Raw genomic sequence first — 18,743 nt, 5'->3', positions numbered from 1 at the left:
CTGTGATATAATCTTAAACATTTAGCAAACTGAGTAATTACCCATGCTTAGAACATTTCCCTGATTCATTCTATTGTCCTCTGATCACAAGAAGAAAAAGAACTTTCAAGAATGGAATAACAGATTTGAACATATGCCATATGTTTTAACGCAGCTATTCATCCAATTTTGTTTAACTCCTGCTATTTATATGCTAAATGGAAGATCAACTTTTGATCTTCCACAGCTTGGTATCTACCATATGGACATATTCTCCATCTCAAAAAAAAAAAATAAAAATCAAGGCCTGTTACTCAACTAAACTCAAAAGGTTTCAGAGTAGCATTTGCTAGACAAGAGTCTGCATAACAGACACAAACGCCATGTTGAATTTCACAGTAGCTAGTTCCAACATCTTGCCTGCTAATGAACAGTAATCATTTAATGCAGTTATATGGCAGACAAAAATGTTTTTTATATGGCTTCAACAAATTGCATCAGGGTTAAAAAAACAAAAAAAAAATCTTAAGGATAACAACTCTCTCCAGTCCTTTCCAGTGGAAGATATCAAATACTGCCATTAAAAAGCCAATCCTTCACAGTAATAATGCTGTAGTGACCGCATAGAAGTATTGGTAGTGCTGGAACTAGGCTCTGTACTGAAGCATTTTAGGAGCATCTCGAAGGAAGCCAAATAACATTGCTTGTATTATCAGCATGCTAAGAGCATTAAGTAGATCATATAATAATATATGATTATAATATATAATTATCTGGAAAATCCTTTTATGTCTTCAAAAAAAACCAGTTTGTTTTAATTTTGAGAAGTAAGCTTCATCTGATTATTTCCCTGACATCTACTGAAGAAAGTAAAAAAAAAAAGGTTTGCAAACTTACAGATAAAGGCTTCCCTAAACAAAACCCGTGTGAATAATAAGAATTAAACTACAGCACCAATGCGTACCAGAACAAAAAAAATGTAGGTTTAGTCTACGTAGGCTTATCTGTGTGTAAGCTTTGTATTTGACTCATTTGCTAAAACAGTTAATATTAATCTATTCAGCAGAGACTTGAAGTAGGTAACTTGGAAAGCAACAGCTATTTAAACATCTTGTTTTCATACTCTTGAACTACTTATTTGTTGGCAATGGATTTATTATTTTTTTTAAGCAAGCCAGTATTAGCAGCTTCACTGCTAGCCAAAGGGACAGCAGTCATACAAAACAGGTTGAAGCATGCACCAAGGTTTAAAAAAAAAAATTTGTGTGAATTTGATGATGTACTGTGTAATTACAGAATACACTAACAATTTTAATTTGTTCCAAGTTATTACATAGGACTCCCTACCTGCAAAATTCAATGAAAATCTTGCAGAAAAAGATATTGTAATGTGTACTACAAAACAACTAAGTATAAAACCACATTCCTGAATAGAAATGTATCTAATTCAGAATAACATATTCATATTGCATTAGTTGTTCCAGAGTAAAATTCACTTTATTTTAAAATAACAGCTCCATTCAAAAACTGCTAATGAAGACTGTTTCATCATTAACATTTTTTGAGGAATTTCCCTTTGTGGCACTTGCTGCCTCTAATACCCACATGAAACTATGTAATTTCTAATCACACACCAGCACCTTACTAAGTTTCTATTTTAAAAAGTGTAATCCAGACACTTAAGAAATAGAAATAATTTTAATAGAAAAAAAATCTGCAATTTTTTGGGGATGCTTAGCATGAAGGTGAAAACCCAGGGACAAGCATCACCTGTGGACAAGCTTACTGTAACCCAAAAGCAGACATATGATACTGGCAAGGAAAGATGAGAAACCTCACAGTGTTAAGTATCTATCAACTCCCCTTTCACAGATAAATGGCTCCAGCCTACAATACTGTCAGTCTGCACCTGCGGTATGTATTAAATACTTTGAAGTAAAAGTAGAAAGTTGTGTTGTAAAGTATCTTAAGCTTTCTTTGCTCTTTATTTTAGTAAGCTGCCAGAAAAAGTCAGCATATCAAAGAACCTACCTCAGCACTTTTTATTGTAAACTCAATAGTAACCAGTGAAAGTCACTGTATTCCTAAAAATGCTTTTGACATCAGCTGACGACAAGGTTTATTGAGTGTTAAAGGCACCCTGTGTTGCCATTACTATTCCTGACTCTTCTGCCAATCCACTTAAAATCTCTTCCCTCCCACCTGAGTACTGAACCCCACCACAAAAAGAGAAGACAGTGCCTGACATGGCATGCCAAAAGGCAACTGAGTTCAGCATGATAGTATTTTTTTTTCTATCATACAGTCAGCAATTAGTTAAATGCCAGTTCAGATTCTATTCTTTTTAACATATCAGAACATTGTACCACACTCTGTAAACCGTTTCAGTTTTACATTCAAAATCAAAATGTTTCTCAAGAGTCCCATATTTGTTTTAATATAAAGTCTGCAAGAAAAAATAGGAAGTGAAAACACCTTAAGCTTATACTGCTTTCTAAACTACTTAACTTCCTGCTCCAGCCAGTTTGTAAATAAAGAAGAAACTGGCTAAGACATTGAGCACAAAAGGCTTTCAAATATATGCATTTTAATCAAAGTTATTTTACACTTCACACACTTTTTTTCAGTATTTCAAAGTGTGGGGTTTTTTTTTTTTTCATTCTGCAATACTCGTCACAACATTTCTTGCCTATAATGAAAAGCTACTAGTTCATTTTCTAACTTCCCAACCGATTTCTTCATATTTAAATACAAAGCACTCAAAGCAATTATGATTGTGGCGCTCGCTCTGCCAAAAAAAGCAACACCAGAATAATGCCTATTCACTCAGTAACAGGTACTGAAAATTCTTTTCAGGTTTAGGAACCTGTAATTTGGTAAGGTGGCTTTTCAGATACTATACATAAATCACCACTGTAGAACTTAGGCACTTCAATGGTTAGGTAACAGGGCATGAAACTTGCACTACTTGTTATCATATTCTTAAGCCAGTCATTGTAAACCAGCTGAAGGCCATGATTTTGAAGAACTTACAGGTAGTCTCTAAACCTTATGTTACATAAATGACCAATTGAAAACACTGCATTAATGATTACCTACTTTATTACCTCACTATTTGTCAATTAGTTAACTTAGAATTCACTAAATACCAAGAAAATGAAATATTTAGATCAAAAAAAAAGGGGACGAGAGAAACTGTTGAAATGCAAGAACTGTAGTGTCAGAGACGTACCAAGAAAGCTGTGCATTAACTGCAGGTGCTGCACAGAAACCAGTAACAAAAGTAGCTGGTCCACTGTTTCATTGAGTCTGCAAATGTATTGAACTAGTACACTAAAAGCTAGTCTATTGAACTAGTATTGTATTGAACTGATATACTAAAAAGTCTATCAATGTATAGTACCTGAATTAAATTGAGACAGACACCAGACGATGAAAAGTCACACAACCAACAGTCCTGATAGAAATGCCAGATACCAAGTGGAATGTTATAAGGTAAAAGTAGTAGCTTGGAGAGAAAAAGGTGAAACCAACTCCTGACTGCAGTCAAAAACATTATAATAGGAACTACACACACCACAGAATGAAAAAAATAATAATACAAACACACAAAAGCCAAATCAAGAGGTTGACAACCACCTAAACTGTTGAGTACAGAAACGGTATTGATTGTATAGAAGTCACTAAGCAAGTAAGTTGCATGCAAGAAGAAAGGATGACTTTGTAATACCTCTTTGACTATAGAGAGGTCCTGAGATAAAAAACAAACAAACAAACAAAAAAACCCCAAACAACAGAACATCAAAAGTACATCAAGAGAACATCGAGTACATCTTGTAGGCCACAGGGCAGACCCTTCCATTTGGCTATGCTTTCATGTTTTTCTCAGTGACCAATTCTACAACAAAAACAATAAGCTCATTCTAAATTGCACCTCTCATAATAAACTGTTAGAACAGCTATTTATATGACTGCTAATTTCTATTAACCCCTGCAAAATATAAATCCACATTAATATGTCAACATTTAAATTACTAGTTACATTTCAAATGTTGGCAGTCAAGTCTTGGACTATTCTTACAAATGACATCCATCTTTCCAAACTTTTAAACCTTATTTTCTTATCTCACAAAACTCATAAGATCCTCCCAGAAAGCCCATTACATCATGACTAAAGTCCAGGTTAACACCAATACTGTAAAACTAGTATTTTACACCATTTCATTACTTAATGCTTTTTGTGTTTTATTTATTGTTACCATTGTTACCACATTGTTACCACATCTCTGTGTTGAGATCATGACCTCCCATGTCCTTCATAATGCTAAATATACTACAGAAATACCAAAAAAGGTCTTGAAACATTTTTTTAAAAATTGATGAAATGTGAGAAAGTCTGAACTCTTGTTAGTTTGCCATGACCCACAAGCAAACAGATCAAGAACTTTTACTGAATACATGCCTTAGTGATCTAGATAGCCCACAGCATTGAACCCATCCTCTCCCTTGCCTCTCCACTCCTTCCTATGTATAATCTCCTCCAAATACCAGGAAGCTAACAGACAAAAGGAGCATTCAGCCACTTAGAACAAATAACAGGGTATATTTAAAGAGGACATACTGATGTTTCCTACATTTCCTAATATTTCACTGGGTTTTTTTTGGCAGAGGATGCTTTTTCAAAAATAATTTCAAAACCCAATCTATTTCTGAAACTTGTAAGATTAACAAAATATACAATAAAAACATGCCTTAAAGAAACTAGGGGTGGGGGAGGGGGATATTAAGCCACTTTTCTTAACAATGCTGAATAAAACAGCCTGCAGACTTTTTCCTGCTGTGACCACCTATTATTAACGAGCACATTGCTACAGCACTGAATAGACTGGAGCCCCACAGCCCAAAGAGATGCACCGGCAACCAATAGTGTGATTTTCTAGAAGCACTTACCTTCTAATAGACAAAATGTTACAAAGTGGGTGAAACAAGAAGGCTTGGGAAAATAACAGCAAAGGAAAGGCCAGGAAAGTTAACATGGAATAGACAGAGTGATGTGTGTATCGCTCTCATTCCAGGTGATAGATACACTGCAATTTGCAAATCATTTGTAAAACCAAAATTTTTGGAACCTCCTGCTCACAGGAATATTTAAGACATAGGATAAGCATGTTTTTCGCCAAAAACACAACTTCTCAGTACAGAATCACAAGTATGGTAGAGTCAAAAAATAATCATGCAACAGAATCATGCTTCCCATTACCCTGTCTCAACTATTTCTCAATTCTGGTGTGTAAAAAAACCCCACATACCAAGGATTACAAAAACAACATTACTAAGTGATTCCAGTATAGAAAAATAAAATCTCTACAGTCTGTAAAAAGCTATTTCCTTCTTTGCAGATCAGAATTTAAGTATTCCAATCAATAGTATAAAAGTATAAATGCAGTAAACATGAAAAGTTTACAGAATGTTTTTAGCTATAATTTCTCACAAAGTATTATCTTGAAGCCAGTTATGATATGGCAACATGCCCTTCATCATCAGATAGCCCTTTAAATATGTAGTTTGCTTTCTTGCTAATTAATACATAGCCTTTGCCATGCCTTCCCCCAACCATTCCTCCTTTCTCACAAAGGAGAAAGAGTATGTCACACAATAAAAATGATAAAACTATTGTGATGCTACATCCCTACTATTTTAATTGCAGCAAATACTACCTTAAATACTTGGCTTTTTTTTTTCCCCCAGACATCATAAATTTAAATTTTGTTCATTTCAACAAATAATTAAATTTTCAAAAAAGTATAGGTAATTAAGACTACCAAAAATTAAAATTGAGTAAGAAGTCAGCAATTACAGACTGCATGTATTTTACCAGATCTGCAAGGGACTCTAATTAAACACATATTAATTGCCCTAATCTTCTTAGGCAAGTAATAAATTGGAAGAGCTGATTAATGCACTGGATTTAGTTCAGCTTGTTAAATCTGACACCCTGGCAAAGGAAGACTATCTTGAAAAGCTCTTTTAGCTAAGTAATTGGAATTTTACTCTCAGTAATTTGCCATTCCATAATAAGAGCTATTTAGTATATTGACTCTTCATCAGTTTTTTTTTTTAAATACATGTTAGTTATATTTAAACAGTACCATTATGCTGCTCATAAAGATTATGAAACATTATGAACTTTGACCTTTACTGTCCATCAAAAGTCACTTTCACTCTGAACACAAATTAGTATATTTCCTTGTAGGCTATAAATCCTAATTAATTTGAACTCTAGAAGCTGCTAATAACATTTTATAAAGTCCATACGGACACATTAAGTCCTCCATACAATTCATAAAGCCAGCAACTAAACCAGTTTTCAATATTAAATAACTGCTGATGACTGCTGGAATACAATGAAACAGCATTCTCCAATAAGCCTTAATTTCTCCTCTCCTTTTTACCTATTTACGCAAACACTTCTACACATACACTTATAGGTACTCAGTCACCTGGCAAGGGAGTGAAACATTTTTGTAATAGCAATAAAGCAGTAACAGCCACAAAAAAAAGAAAAAGAAAAGTTTGGAAACCTGCAGGCAAGGATTTTAAAGGTCTGATTTCTCTCCAACACAGTTACTAGCTTATAACATAGAAAGATGCATCAAGCTTCACTTAAAAATAAGCAGATGTGGATGAACAAAAAAGAAATCTCCCTTGCTAAGGAAAAATCCAGCAAGTATAAAATAGGGCAACAGAAATTATTATATTTGAAAAATGTTTTGAAGTATTCCATGAAACTTGAACAGCTTCTTACATGTCCTAGAAAATGTGGAAGTGTATAAAGCCTTTCATATGAAGTATCTCAAAGTCACACATGTTCCAAATCAAGTTCAGTCTGAAAAAAAATCCTAAATATATAAATATCTCACTGCCTTCAAATTTTTATACTGTACTCCTCAGAGCTGACATTTCTTATTTCTCCTCTAGAGCCTGTAAGCTCCAGTCTCTACATCTAAAATCTGTTACTCTTCTGTTAGCAAAAACTAGTGTTCATACATCTTGAAAGTCAATGTCACAGTGAACCTAAACTCCATCCTTTGTTCCTTAGGTGAAATGTAGTATCAACTAAGGAGTCAGCCAAACATTCATTTTAAGCAGCAAAATTATTTTCACAAATGAGCTATAATGCTTATTATAAGCAAATACCAAAAAGCTGATCAGATAATACTAGGAGACTGATAAGTCATGAAATTAGACATGAAGGTACCTCAAAGAGCTACAGTTAAACTTAGATGTTTCTCAAATATTTCCTACCCATTTGCTATGATGTAGTACAGAGTATAATTTACTGCTTATCATTGGATAAACAGGTGGCACTCACTTTCAACTCTCATCCTCAATAGTCTTAAGAAGGAAACAGTACTCTACCTTCACGATAACAGGTTTAAACAAGTGTGATATTCTTCTTCCATTAGTTGTTTATTACTTGCAACAAAAGGGTTTTGGCCTGTGCCCTAGGCTCCCATGTACTACTACAAGAAATCCTAAGTTGCAAACCAACTACAATTATTTTCCAGTTGATGGCATTGACCATTTAAAGATGTTAGACTAGTTAACTGTAGGCAGGTTACGACAGGAAATTCCACCCCTGAACTTGAGGTCTCTAATAATACAGAGATCTTCAAGGCTTATAAAAAGACACTCACATGATGAGAAAAGCCCTCAAATTTCAGGATTTACATAACTGAAAGCAAAAGAGAACCGGAATTCTAAACAAACTCTTGATTACCTAAGCACAGCGTCAGTTCAGTGCTGCTGAACATCAACTTAAGTCTGAAATACGACAAATATTCAGTTTGCGGCTTGCCTCTGTGCACACGAGCTCCATTTCATTGCTTGAAAGACGTAACACAGCTTTAACAGTGGCAGAATACAGTTTGTCACGATTCAGTACTGAACAGAGAAAGCCACTGGATATTATTTAGTTAAGCAAGAAGTCAATGAAAGCGAACAGTGAGAGTTACAAAACCCTTGATGAAAGGTAAAGATTCAGACCACAGGATGTGCTTAACCTGTCAAGAGCAAAAAGCCAGTGACTAAAACTTCTGGTCCAGAAGATGCTAGGTTCTGTCTCGCTTGAAAGAACTGTGCAATGACTGGAAAAGCAGAATACTGACAGAAGTTGGTATCTCTTTGTATGATCTGTTTGCATTTTTATAACACATCACCAAAAAAAAAATCTAAACCCCAAATTAAATTGTGGAAATAATCAAAAGATTTTAGATTAGATAGAGCGATGAGCTAGATACGTGGATTCTGGAAAGTACACTGGAACGCCCAGCGTAAAGTCATTAAGACCAAAGCATTTATTACTGCATTTATTAATGTTTAGTTTCAGTTCAAAGGACTACAATGTCTTCTGGTAAACTGAAATCACATTAAAAGCTAGAATCTGCGTTTTGTAAAGCAAATCTGAAGAAGGTAGAGACCTTGTTTTCTCCCCTACAGGCTTTCTAACAAAAAACCACAACCCCAAACCATTCGTTTTTTGTGACAAAAATAATTCTCCATCTATCTTCTCAGCACTTTTCTACCATCTTTCTCCATATTTCTGCAGGCAATACAAAACTTAGCTTCAGCATTTCCTGTCAACATTAAAGCCTAAAATCCTGACAAGCACATGACAAAGTCTTGTGTTTGAAGATGCTATGTATTTAAATTTTCATGATATCACACTTTCCAAATGTTACAAGCATACAAATCAAATGTATGCTCTTACTCTTGCCAAAGAGCTTTCTAGAAAAAAAAAGAACACCTACAAGATTTCCAGTTTTTAATGACTTATCTCTCCTTTTCTTCATGTTTCTGAACTTCACACTCTTTTGGTCCTTGAAATTCAAACGTAGAAAAAAATGTTGTCAAAGAGGTTTCCATAAAATTCTTTAAACAAAGTTTTAATTACAACTGTTTCCTGAGTAATATTTGTAAGCTGCAGAGACTGGAATACCATTCCCCTTTCAACAACTTCTTGTGGATGTGTCTGTGTTCTAAATAGACATGTAACCTATACTAAAAGTATGTTCTTCTGAAATACATGCTTCTGTTATTATCTAAACATTTCAGTTCTTATTGTTATTCTAAAAGCAGCAAGCAAAGACTTCTGCATATTTTACCTTAATTATGCTTAAAGAAGGTGCATACTGTAAGACTTTCTTTTTTTCCCCATACATGCTATTAAAAACACCTATAATTTTAAAAAGTTATAATTATTACATTATTCAAAAAACCTCATAACTATTCTCTTCTGAATTCTAGTCATTTAGTTCATTGTCCTATTTAAGATGTTCGTTTTAAATCCTTGTGTTTTGGGTAACTGGTGAATAACAAGATGGTATTTAGGCATAATGCTGAATTTCATGCCAATACATAATCTTGTTAGTTTCAGCAGAATTAATGAAGGACTTAAAGGTAAACAGTTTTAATCTTAGATCACATCACATAGGACTTGTGAACAGACCAGAATTTCCCCTCCAATTCTGCAGGTTCACACCTTTAGATAAGCAGTGTCAGAGAGAGAAAGAGATACAACAACAAAAGATACACCACCAACAACCAGAGGGCTATGGAATAAAGGAACTAGCAAAGTCTAGCCTTGTTTTTTTTATAAAAGAAACTTGTAACTTATACCACAAGTGATACATTAGAGATTCAACTAACATATTAAAGATTCAAAAGGTTTCCACTTGAATCTTTAATATACAATTTTATGTGTGTTTCATCCTTTTCTAAATAATTGTTTTAAACATTCATCTGAGACACAACTCAGTGCAACAATATGACTTTTCTCCTCCCTCATGGAACAGTCCCTCACATCTGAAAAGTCCAGTTAACTAGAGCGCTATCAAACTGTGTGTAAAATAATCAACTTTTGATAACTTGATGGCAAATTAATTTTTACTACGACAGACTAATCTTTGAAGGAGGTTGGAGGTTTTTTTGCTAATAATGATTCATCTTAGTTTGTCATATTAATTTCTATTGATAAGTGCACATGTGCATCTTCTCCAGCATGCATATACCCACACATCTTCCAGTATTCAAGACTCAACAGTTAGCAATCTTAAAATCGAATAGTTGCAAATTTTAAGAGACATAAACCAGTTGACACATTCTATGAAGAAATCAGACCACCACAAACCTTGTCAACTTCTACTCCACCTGCAACATGTTTCCTCAACACAGAACTGCAGATATATACCTTCAAAAATACATCAAAACAAATACATTGCATATACAATTTCCCTTCTCAAAGGTGGGATTCAAAGAATAAATGTGGCAGATGCCAACCAATTTCATTAAATGCACTAGTGCAAAGCACCCGTATACAATGACGAGAAGGATTAGAAGAGAACCTAAAAGGAAGAGTGAAAATTAGTTATCTGTAACAAGGGCAAGAAATCTGTTGTTTGGCAAATGACTTTCAAATGAATATTTCTTGTGGACTATGGTCTAATTACTTTGCTATACTGTAAAACAAAAACCATTAATTGCTTGCAGCCACATAACTTCAACAATGAAGAACGCAATATTAAAAATTCACTATACAAATTGACAGTTAAAGTTTTACTTTGCATCAGTATGTTGTTTACGCTGTCTTTGGATCCAACAACCCATCATAAACTTACTTTTGTATTACATTCTGTAAGCTGAGCATCATACCCAATTCACTTTTCATCTTTTCTCTGTTGGCACGGCACTCTGCCAAATAGCGGAGAGCCTAAAAGAAAGAGGACCACAGCAAATCAGCAATATGTCCAGTATATTATCATTCATTTTTATTAGTGTACATCTGCAAAACATTCACAATGTGAGTTCTAGTAAGAAGATAGAGAGTATTATCACCTACTGTGAACATTAAAAAATTGTTTTATTCCTATAAATACACAGAAAGCATAGAATATATAATCTATGACAAACAGTTGAGAGACTGAGTTTGTTTACACCAGCTAAGAGAGCCTAAGGGACAATCTAACAGCTGCCTACAACTACTCAAAAAGCCTTTACAAAGACGATTAAGCCAAACTTTCCTCTACAGCAGCAGACAATGTAACAAGAGGGAGCAGCCACAAATTGCAGCTTGGGAAGTTCAAATCAGGTATTACAAAAAGGTTTTCACTATGAAGGTAGCTCAACACTGAAACAGATGACCTAGTAGGATGACAGAATTGAGACAAAGCTACAACTGACCTGATTGAGTGTTGGTGACAGGGCCAATTCAAGCAGGAAGCTTAAGTGAATGACTTCCAGAAGTCCCTTCCAACAAACATTTATGTGATCTGAGATCTAAAGTAATTTTTATACACTATGCTTCTAGTATAATTTCCATCAATTCTATGGGCTTCTCCAGTACTAGAAAACTCACCACCACCAAGTTTCTATTGTCCACAGAAAGAGGTCTACCACAATTATAAGCTTCTGAAGACTAATTGCAATATTCATCACTCCATGCACAAATAATAACACAAGCAGCAGCAAGCTGCTTAGGTTACTGTTACCTAAACTGGGAATTTACACTTATTTGTTGCCCAAGGCTTTGTTTGACTTTCACAGTAGACTCTTTGCACAACTTCACGTTGCTGACCCCAGTCGGCAACTGCATGTTTGCATGATCCTCCTAACATAACACACTTCCAGTTAAAACATCAGTCCTTCTTTTCATGAGACCTCTCTCTATTGTTAGTGCTGACAGACAAAGTCTTCTTAGAAGGAACCTCCAAAGGTGTACTGTGCATTGTACTTTAATCAATGTTTTATTGATGTAGGCACAAGAACTGCACTTGTAAAATCCTGCAATACACAAATACAATAGTTTATAAAATGGGTTTTGTGATAGCAAGGTTTAGAAGTGCACCAATTCTTTAAATATAGTCATATAATAGCTATGCTGCTCAATAGCTGCTTTAAAAATAGCATGCTCCTTAATCCCTTCAGATACAGAACTAATTATCTGGGTTTTTTTTCCAAATCATCTTCAGCACATATTAGGTAAAATTCAAGACCATTTTATTGCCTTTTGAGAAAGTCTGGCTGCTGTCTCGCATGATAAAAAAATCTAAATATGATTTTTGCTATTTCCGGATGTAGATCAGTATCGATAGTTGCAGTTTATAAATGTTGTATATACATTTATTTTCTTACTTTTCAACTATGGGGAAATACCTGAATGATAGCTCTGAACTATGAACTTCTGTGTTAAGAAATGTATCCTTACTGGTAGAAAAACTGTCTCGTTTTTATTAGTCTCTGTTCAGGCAATTTAGTAAGGATGTAATTTTGTTGGACAAAGAAAAACCCATTCTCTTAACAGTTAATTATTTGAGTCAAAATGTAGGCAGTCTCTTTTCCATCTGTTACGTACTCTTTACACACAAATGTAACTTCCACTAAAATAAGAGAAAGACAAAGTTATCAGAACAACTTAAGTGACCTGACTTTTCAACACTAGGAAGTCCTTTTCCCCCTGCCCCCCATGGGAGATGCAAAGGTCTGCACCTTCAAAGAAGAGAGATCATTTATGTTTATTAAATCACAGTCTACTTGAAAGCATAAGGAAGATTACTATTATGGACTTTGGCTCAGCCTCTGTTCAGCAAAACACTTACATACATTAGCTTTAAGCTCACAAGTAATTTTATCATAATCAATAGGACTATCTCCATACTTGAATATAAAAATACACTGTTGTCAGTCTTAATAACAAAAGACACCTTTGATGTTTTATAAGTGAAATGTTAAAGTAGTTTCTTAACTTTGGAGTCCTATTTTTTTAAATTTTAGTCCAAATTTAAGGGGGGGGGGGGGGGGGGAAGTAGTATTGCCTGGGTTACTTCTGATTTTTTTTATTTAAAACATTCAAAACTTTTAGCGTTTGAAGTGTACCATAAAGAATTCCTGGAATCAAAACTAGAGAAAACTACAGAAAAAGATACCACTTCTTGATCAGATAGAAGAAAGGACTGAACTGAAACTGCACATGGGAGGAAAACACCCTCCCTGAAAAATTATACAACATATCAAAAGAGTTAAATACAGAACTATTATGATTCATACAGATGATTGATAATTTCAGCTATGGGAATCGCAGAATAATACAGTAAGAAATTTAAAGTCAGTGCTGCACATCCTTTTATTAGGTACAAACTTAAAGGAAAATCATTACATTTAATGATTCCATTCAAATGGAAGCACCTTTTTGATCAATGGGATGGCTAGAAAAAACAAACCAAAAAGACCTTTCAGAATGGAAAAATATAAAAAATGAAGACTAAAAAGTTATCAGCAAGGTATTAAAAGCTACAGAACCTAAGAGGTTCAAGAACTCATGAACACAAGGAGTCTTAGTAGCAGGCAAAAACATGTTTTCACAGTAAACTGATCCATTTTTGACTGCAGCCAGGGTCCTGGGATATAGCATGGTCTCCTCTAAATCCTGATTTTTAATTCACTCTAACTGCAGGTTATCGCTAAATGGAACAACACAGCTATCTCCCATTCCCACCCAACAAGATGTTCTTACAACACAACTTGAATAATATCTGGGGCTGTGGAACCACACTGCAAACTGGATTAGCCCTCATCAATCTGACAAAATCAGTCCTTTCTATGTAGAGTTAATTTTTGTAACATGATCACAGACTCATTATAGAATCTCTTGCAGGCAGTGACAATACACAGCCCAAAGGAGCAAAGGAAGGAAAAAGAGAGCGAGAAATCCAAACAAGATCCTCTTTTAAGACCACAACCTAAGGAAACTGCACTGGAAAGAAAACCAATGCAATATATTTGGAAGAACTGTAAACTCAACTCAAAGTTCTTCCAGTGAAGAACATTATAGTCTGGCAAATGCTATAGCAAGGCTAACCTAAAAAACAATTAGCAGGTCTCCTGGATTATGGGACCTCGTTCCCTGAACCTAGAAGAATATCAGAGACACTGAAGTAATGATACATTACATTATGATACAGATAGGTCTTAATGGTATAAAGAATCATGTATACTCGTATGTAAAAGCCAGAGGTCTTTAGTTTCACATTGTTTAGAACTCATTAATGACATAAAAATGGAAAAAAGAGCACCACATAAATTGTAGTAACTTAAAATCGTATTAGAAGAATTGAATTAGACTTTTAATAAAATCTTGACTTTTGTTTGTCCTGTTTCTAAGCAACAAATACACTTACAAGTTAGTATTTAGATTCAGAATGAGAAATCATGACTTTAGCATTTATGATTTAGAACGAGAAGAAACGGACAAAAGCTGGAACAAGTTGTATTAGATATTAACAGATTTTTTTGGTTGGGGGGGGTTATAAACAGTTTTTTTGGGTTGGGGGGGGGTTATTTATTTGTTTTTAATACCACGAGGGTGGTCAAATGCTGTAACAGGGTGCCAGAGAGGTTTATGAAATCTCCATCCTTCAAGGTGTTCAAGAATCAAGCAGACACAACTCTGAGCCATGATCTGAGAACACTTAATTTGAGCATGGGATTGGACTACATCACCTCTGGAGGTCGTTTCTAACCTAAATGAGCCTATATGGGGGTTTTCTTGGTTTTGTTTTGTTTTTTACAATATGAATGTCGAATCATTGTGTATATTTACCAAGCTCCATGACTTCATCTTAAGAAAGAGATTTAAAGGCACTTACCTCCCTCCACACAAAAAGTGAAATAGCTGTATTAGGGAAAAAATGCAAAGTAAATCAATCTCTTCCAGAAAACGTAAATTCCCCTGGAATAATGTGTCATTGCTAAACAATTTTTGAAACACGTTTTTAAAAAAATACATATAATGAATATCAACCTAAAGCCAGGTTTTATTTTTTACATTTTTACTTGTTTAAAGACATATTAACAGTTACAAAATGTCCTACTGACATACAAATTTACCTCCAGAATACTTACTAGTAAAGCTGAATGAACAACTGGAGGGTTGGGATGGTCCAAAAACAGAATAAGACCTGGCAGGCATCCTTGATCCTGAACAATGGCCCGTCTGTTCAGTGGGTCAGCTGCTAGATCTCGGAGTTGGTTAACTACAGACAGTGCATCAGGCTCCTCACTCATAGTAGAATTCATTTTTTCTGCACCATGCATACAAAATACCCGCTGAAAAAAAAAAATCTCTATTACTAATACCACAACATTTATCATCAGTTAAAACACAGGTAAGACAAAAGCATGAAGGCACTGATTTGTCATAAACATAACAGTATAAAAAACCAAGGACTAGAATTCATGGAATGTGGATGGAATTGATAAGGATGCGAATCTTGAAATTTGTAAACTGGAAATCTAAACTTCTTACACAGAAAACAGGTAAGTTTGGTTAATAATATTTTGATTTGTTTCCTATATATAATTTCAGACCAGTCAGCTTTTACAGGAGTATGTTTGTATTGGTTTTTTTATACTACTGACAAATATTTCCGAGAAATTCAGTTTTCTCACAACAAGGCACCCCAGAAGTCTATAAGCATCCTTCTGTATAAACGCACATAAAATAAAAATATGTATTTTCACACTACCTTTAGCAATAATCAAATTTTACACAAAAATGAACCAGAAAAGCCAGCAAAAGATTAACACTGAACACTGAACAGTGAACATTAAGTTTTAATTAACACTGATCAGTGAACATTAAGTTTTAATTAACACTGATCAGTGAACATTAAGTTTTAATCTGGATCTATATATCAAATAACTAGTGTAATGCCATACTCATTCAAAGGCAGAAAGGGTTTTAGAGGGTGGGTGTTGTTTTTTTTTTTTCTTTTTCACTAATACCCTCTCAATAAAAATAAAGAAAGCACATCACGCTTTGCTCCAGTCGAAGTCCAAGCCACCATATCAATTTCAAAGGAGACACGTGTTAGCTTGAAAGTATCAGATTCCAGAGTTGTTTAATAAGGAATAACTACTTAACAGGCAACAAAAGCATAAGTTTACTCAGAGAAAATGCTACATCTTGGTGCAAAAATACTAGTTTCCTTCAAAAGACTGATTATGTGCCTCTGAAACTACTAAACGCTAACTGTGGTCCTGGTGTTGCCAGTGCCAACTCATGCAAGTAACTTTTCTTAAGGCACAAAAGTGTGAGTAAATACGTATTGTTAATTTGTGTTCTCTCATTTTTCCCCTGCATAAAAATAAAACAAATTAAATTTGTAAGTGGTCACATTCTTTTAACATAATTTCACAAACCAATAATATTTTACAAACATTATATTATTTTCTTGCTGAATGTAGGCCTTTCAATAACACAAATTAATCATACTCATCAAAAACAATGAACCACAAATACGTATTTTGGTTATGATAATTTCTGACATTTTCACATAGAGAAAATGCTGTTAATCTTGAAGTCACTGGTCCTTCCTTCAGGAAAGAGTGTGCTAATGTGAAAAGTACATGCCAATGATTAGTCTCCAGGCCATTTTTCTTGACTATCACAAGTCCAAAAAAGACCAACTGGGAGATACACGCAGCTCAACCAATAAACACTAATGTATATTTCCAAAACAGACAACTCTAAATTAAAAAAAAAAAATCAAATCTGTTAATTGCTTTTCATAGTTGGCAAAGGAACTTATTCAAAACTTAAAAATCAAGTCAGTTGTGGAGCTGACGCTAACCAAAGTCTCTGACTACCAGTTCTGCGCCCCAAGCACCAGATCATTCCTACAACTCCCTCCATCCTGATCACCTTTTGCTTTTCCCTTCTAATCTCCTGAAAAAGCATGAAGCCAAATTTTACCCCCCTCCTACCCCATTAGGCCACACTCATGTCCTCCGCAGACCCTTCTCCCTCTCTCTCACCCACAACTGAGGAGACAACTGAAGTCCCTACCTTCTCCATCACCTACAACAACCAATTTTACAAAAACTAGAACCCCCAGCATTTTTTCATAAAAAAAACAATTAAGCTACTTTAAAAGTTTTAAGAAGTTCTCTAGAATTTGGGGGCCTAGCAGAGAAGTTAGCCAGGCTCTTTTCTCCTCCTTGTAGCTTTGAGATAAAAGCTTAACAAAGGCACCGCAGATCTCTCTGTCGGTCTCCCTTTCCGCTCTGTGTCCTCACCGGGGAGGCCCAGGAGAAGAACCGCCACAGCCGCACACCTCCGCTGTCACGCTGAGCCTTCCCTAAGCGGCGGAGCCAGCAATCTGGCTGCGACAAGGCCTCGGGGCTCAGCTCCCGGGCCCCTCGCCCGGCGGAGGCACAACCCTCCAGCGAGCGGCTGACGTGAGCTCCGGGACGCGGTTAGGGGGAGCAGGAGGGACCTCAGCCGGCTTCGCCGCCCCCCTCTAACGGCCATCCCGCCCTTCCCCAGCGTCCCCCATTCCCGCCCCCCGGCGCGACCTGTTCCCCTCCCGGCCCCGTACCGTCGCAAAAGACGTCTCCGGCCGAGAAACTCAGCCCCGCGCCCCCATCGCCCGCGGGGGCGGCGCGGCCGGAGGAGGGCGGCGGGAGGAGGGCGGCAGCAGAGCCCGCCGCACACGCACCACCCGCCAGGGCCCGCTCTGACCCCGGCACCGTCCACCACCCCGCAACCCGATTGGCGCAGGTCCGCCCGCGCCTCTCCGCCACTCGCGGCACGCTTTGTTCCTGACGAGGCTCGATTGGCTGCCGGCGGCTGCCCCGCCCCCCTGGCGGCGCCGCCGCTGTGCACGCCGGGAGCTGCAGTTCGGAGGGCAGCAGGACCTCGCCTGGGAGGGAGCGGCGGGGGGAACCCGGCCCCTTGGTTCCATTTATTTTTAATAATTTTTTTTTTCCATAGCCGGTTACCACCAGAACGTGAATTTACTGTTCGAGTAAAGTGCACTGTAAAACAATATAGTGCAAAATACGCCCGCTCCTGCACGGAGACACAGTCCCGACCCCCATTTTGAAACCCGAAGCGTGTGGCCCCACCCCACGAGACCCGAACAATTAAATTTAATTTTAATCTACATCTTAATCCCGTTTGAAGGCTTGGGTTCCTCCCCCCCTAAGGTGCAAAGATTTTTCATTTTCACGTTCCTCTGCTCCACTCGTGGCAGTTGAGCTTTCCGAGTTCTGAAAGGTTTGAGTAAAGTTTCCAGCAAAGTTTGTAAAAGCGGGAACACCTCCCGAGTAACCCTTCAGCCTAGATTCAGGACGGGGACACTTCTTCCGAGCTCCCCTACGCCCCGGGAGCCCACCCCGCGCCCTCTGACTCCCAGCGATTTCGACGTGCGGCTCTGCCGCTGCCACAGCCGGTCCCACGGAACCCGCTCTGGCCTCGCAGGCATGGCAGCGCTCGCCGTCCTCCGCACGTTTTAATGGGACACAGCCCACGGCGCCCACAGAGCCACCGGCGGTGCTGCAGCCGACAGCCGCACCGCAGAACGCCGTCAGCCAGCAGCAGCCGCCTGGCAGCGCCGTTAGCTCCCGTTGAGGCTCCAGAGTAACGCCAGGAAGCCTCCCCCCTCCAGGCCCCGAGCGCTTCCGACACCGGCAACTCCCGCACTTCAGAGGATCCTGCTCCAGGCAGGCACGGAATGACCAGGTAGGGCCGCTGCCGCTCCCCGCTGCTCCAGCGCCCGCGGGAGCCGCGCCGGGAGGCCCCGGGGCGGGGCGGGGCCGGGCCGGGCCGGCGCCGGCCCCGACCCTCACCCTCTCCCTGCGCCGCCGCCGCCAAGCAACCACTGGCGGCTCTCCCACGGCCCCGTCTTATAGGAGGGGGCCGGTCACGT

At 37.6% G+C, this 18,743-nt stretch overlaps 1 protein-coding gene across 3 annotated transcripts in view; it reads right to left on the bottom strand.

Annotated features, from left to right (window-relative positions):
* The window catches only part of ARMC1 (armadillo repeat containing 1), a 34,020-nt gene extending 15,343 nt beyond the window's left edge, over nt 1-18,677 (bottom strand). Inside the window, exons 1-3 of one of the 3 annotated variants that reach the window (XM_072852418.1) lie at nt 18,518-18,677; nt 14,935-15,138; nt 10,656-10,747 (exon numbers count right to left, since the gene is read on the bottom strand). In XM_072852418.1, coding sequence (XP_072708519.1) covers nt 10,656-10,747; nt 14,935-15,126 — 284 coding nt within the window. In that variant the 5' untranslated portion in view covers nt 15,127-15,138; nt 18,518-18,677. Of the gene's footprint in view, nt 1-10,655; nt 10,748-14,934; nt 15,139-17,109; nt 17,277-17,411; nt 17,591-18,517 lie in introns of those variants that run through there. The other 2 variants (XM_072852416.1, XM_072852417.1) reach the window with 2 other exon arrangements.
* Between the last annotated feature and the right edge of the window lie 66 nt (nt 18,678-18,743).

The sequence above is a fragment of the Ciconia boyciana genome, chromosome 2 (genome assembly GCF_034638445.1).
Source record: "Ciconia boyciana chromosome 2, ASM3463844v1, whole genome shotgun sequence".
Taxonomy (NCBI): domain Eukaryota; kingdom Metazoa; phylum Chordata; class Aves; order Ciconiiformes; family Ciconiidae; genus Ciconia; species Ciconia boyciana.
This window is presented reverse-complemented; position numbering and strand designations above follow the sequence as displayed.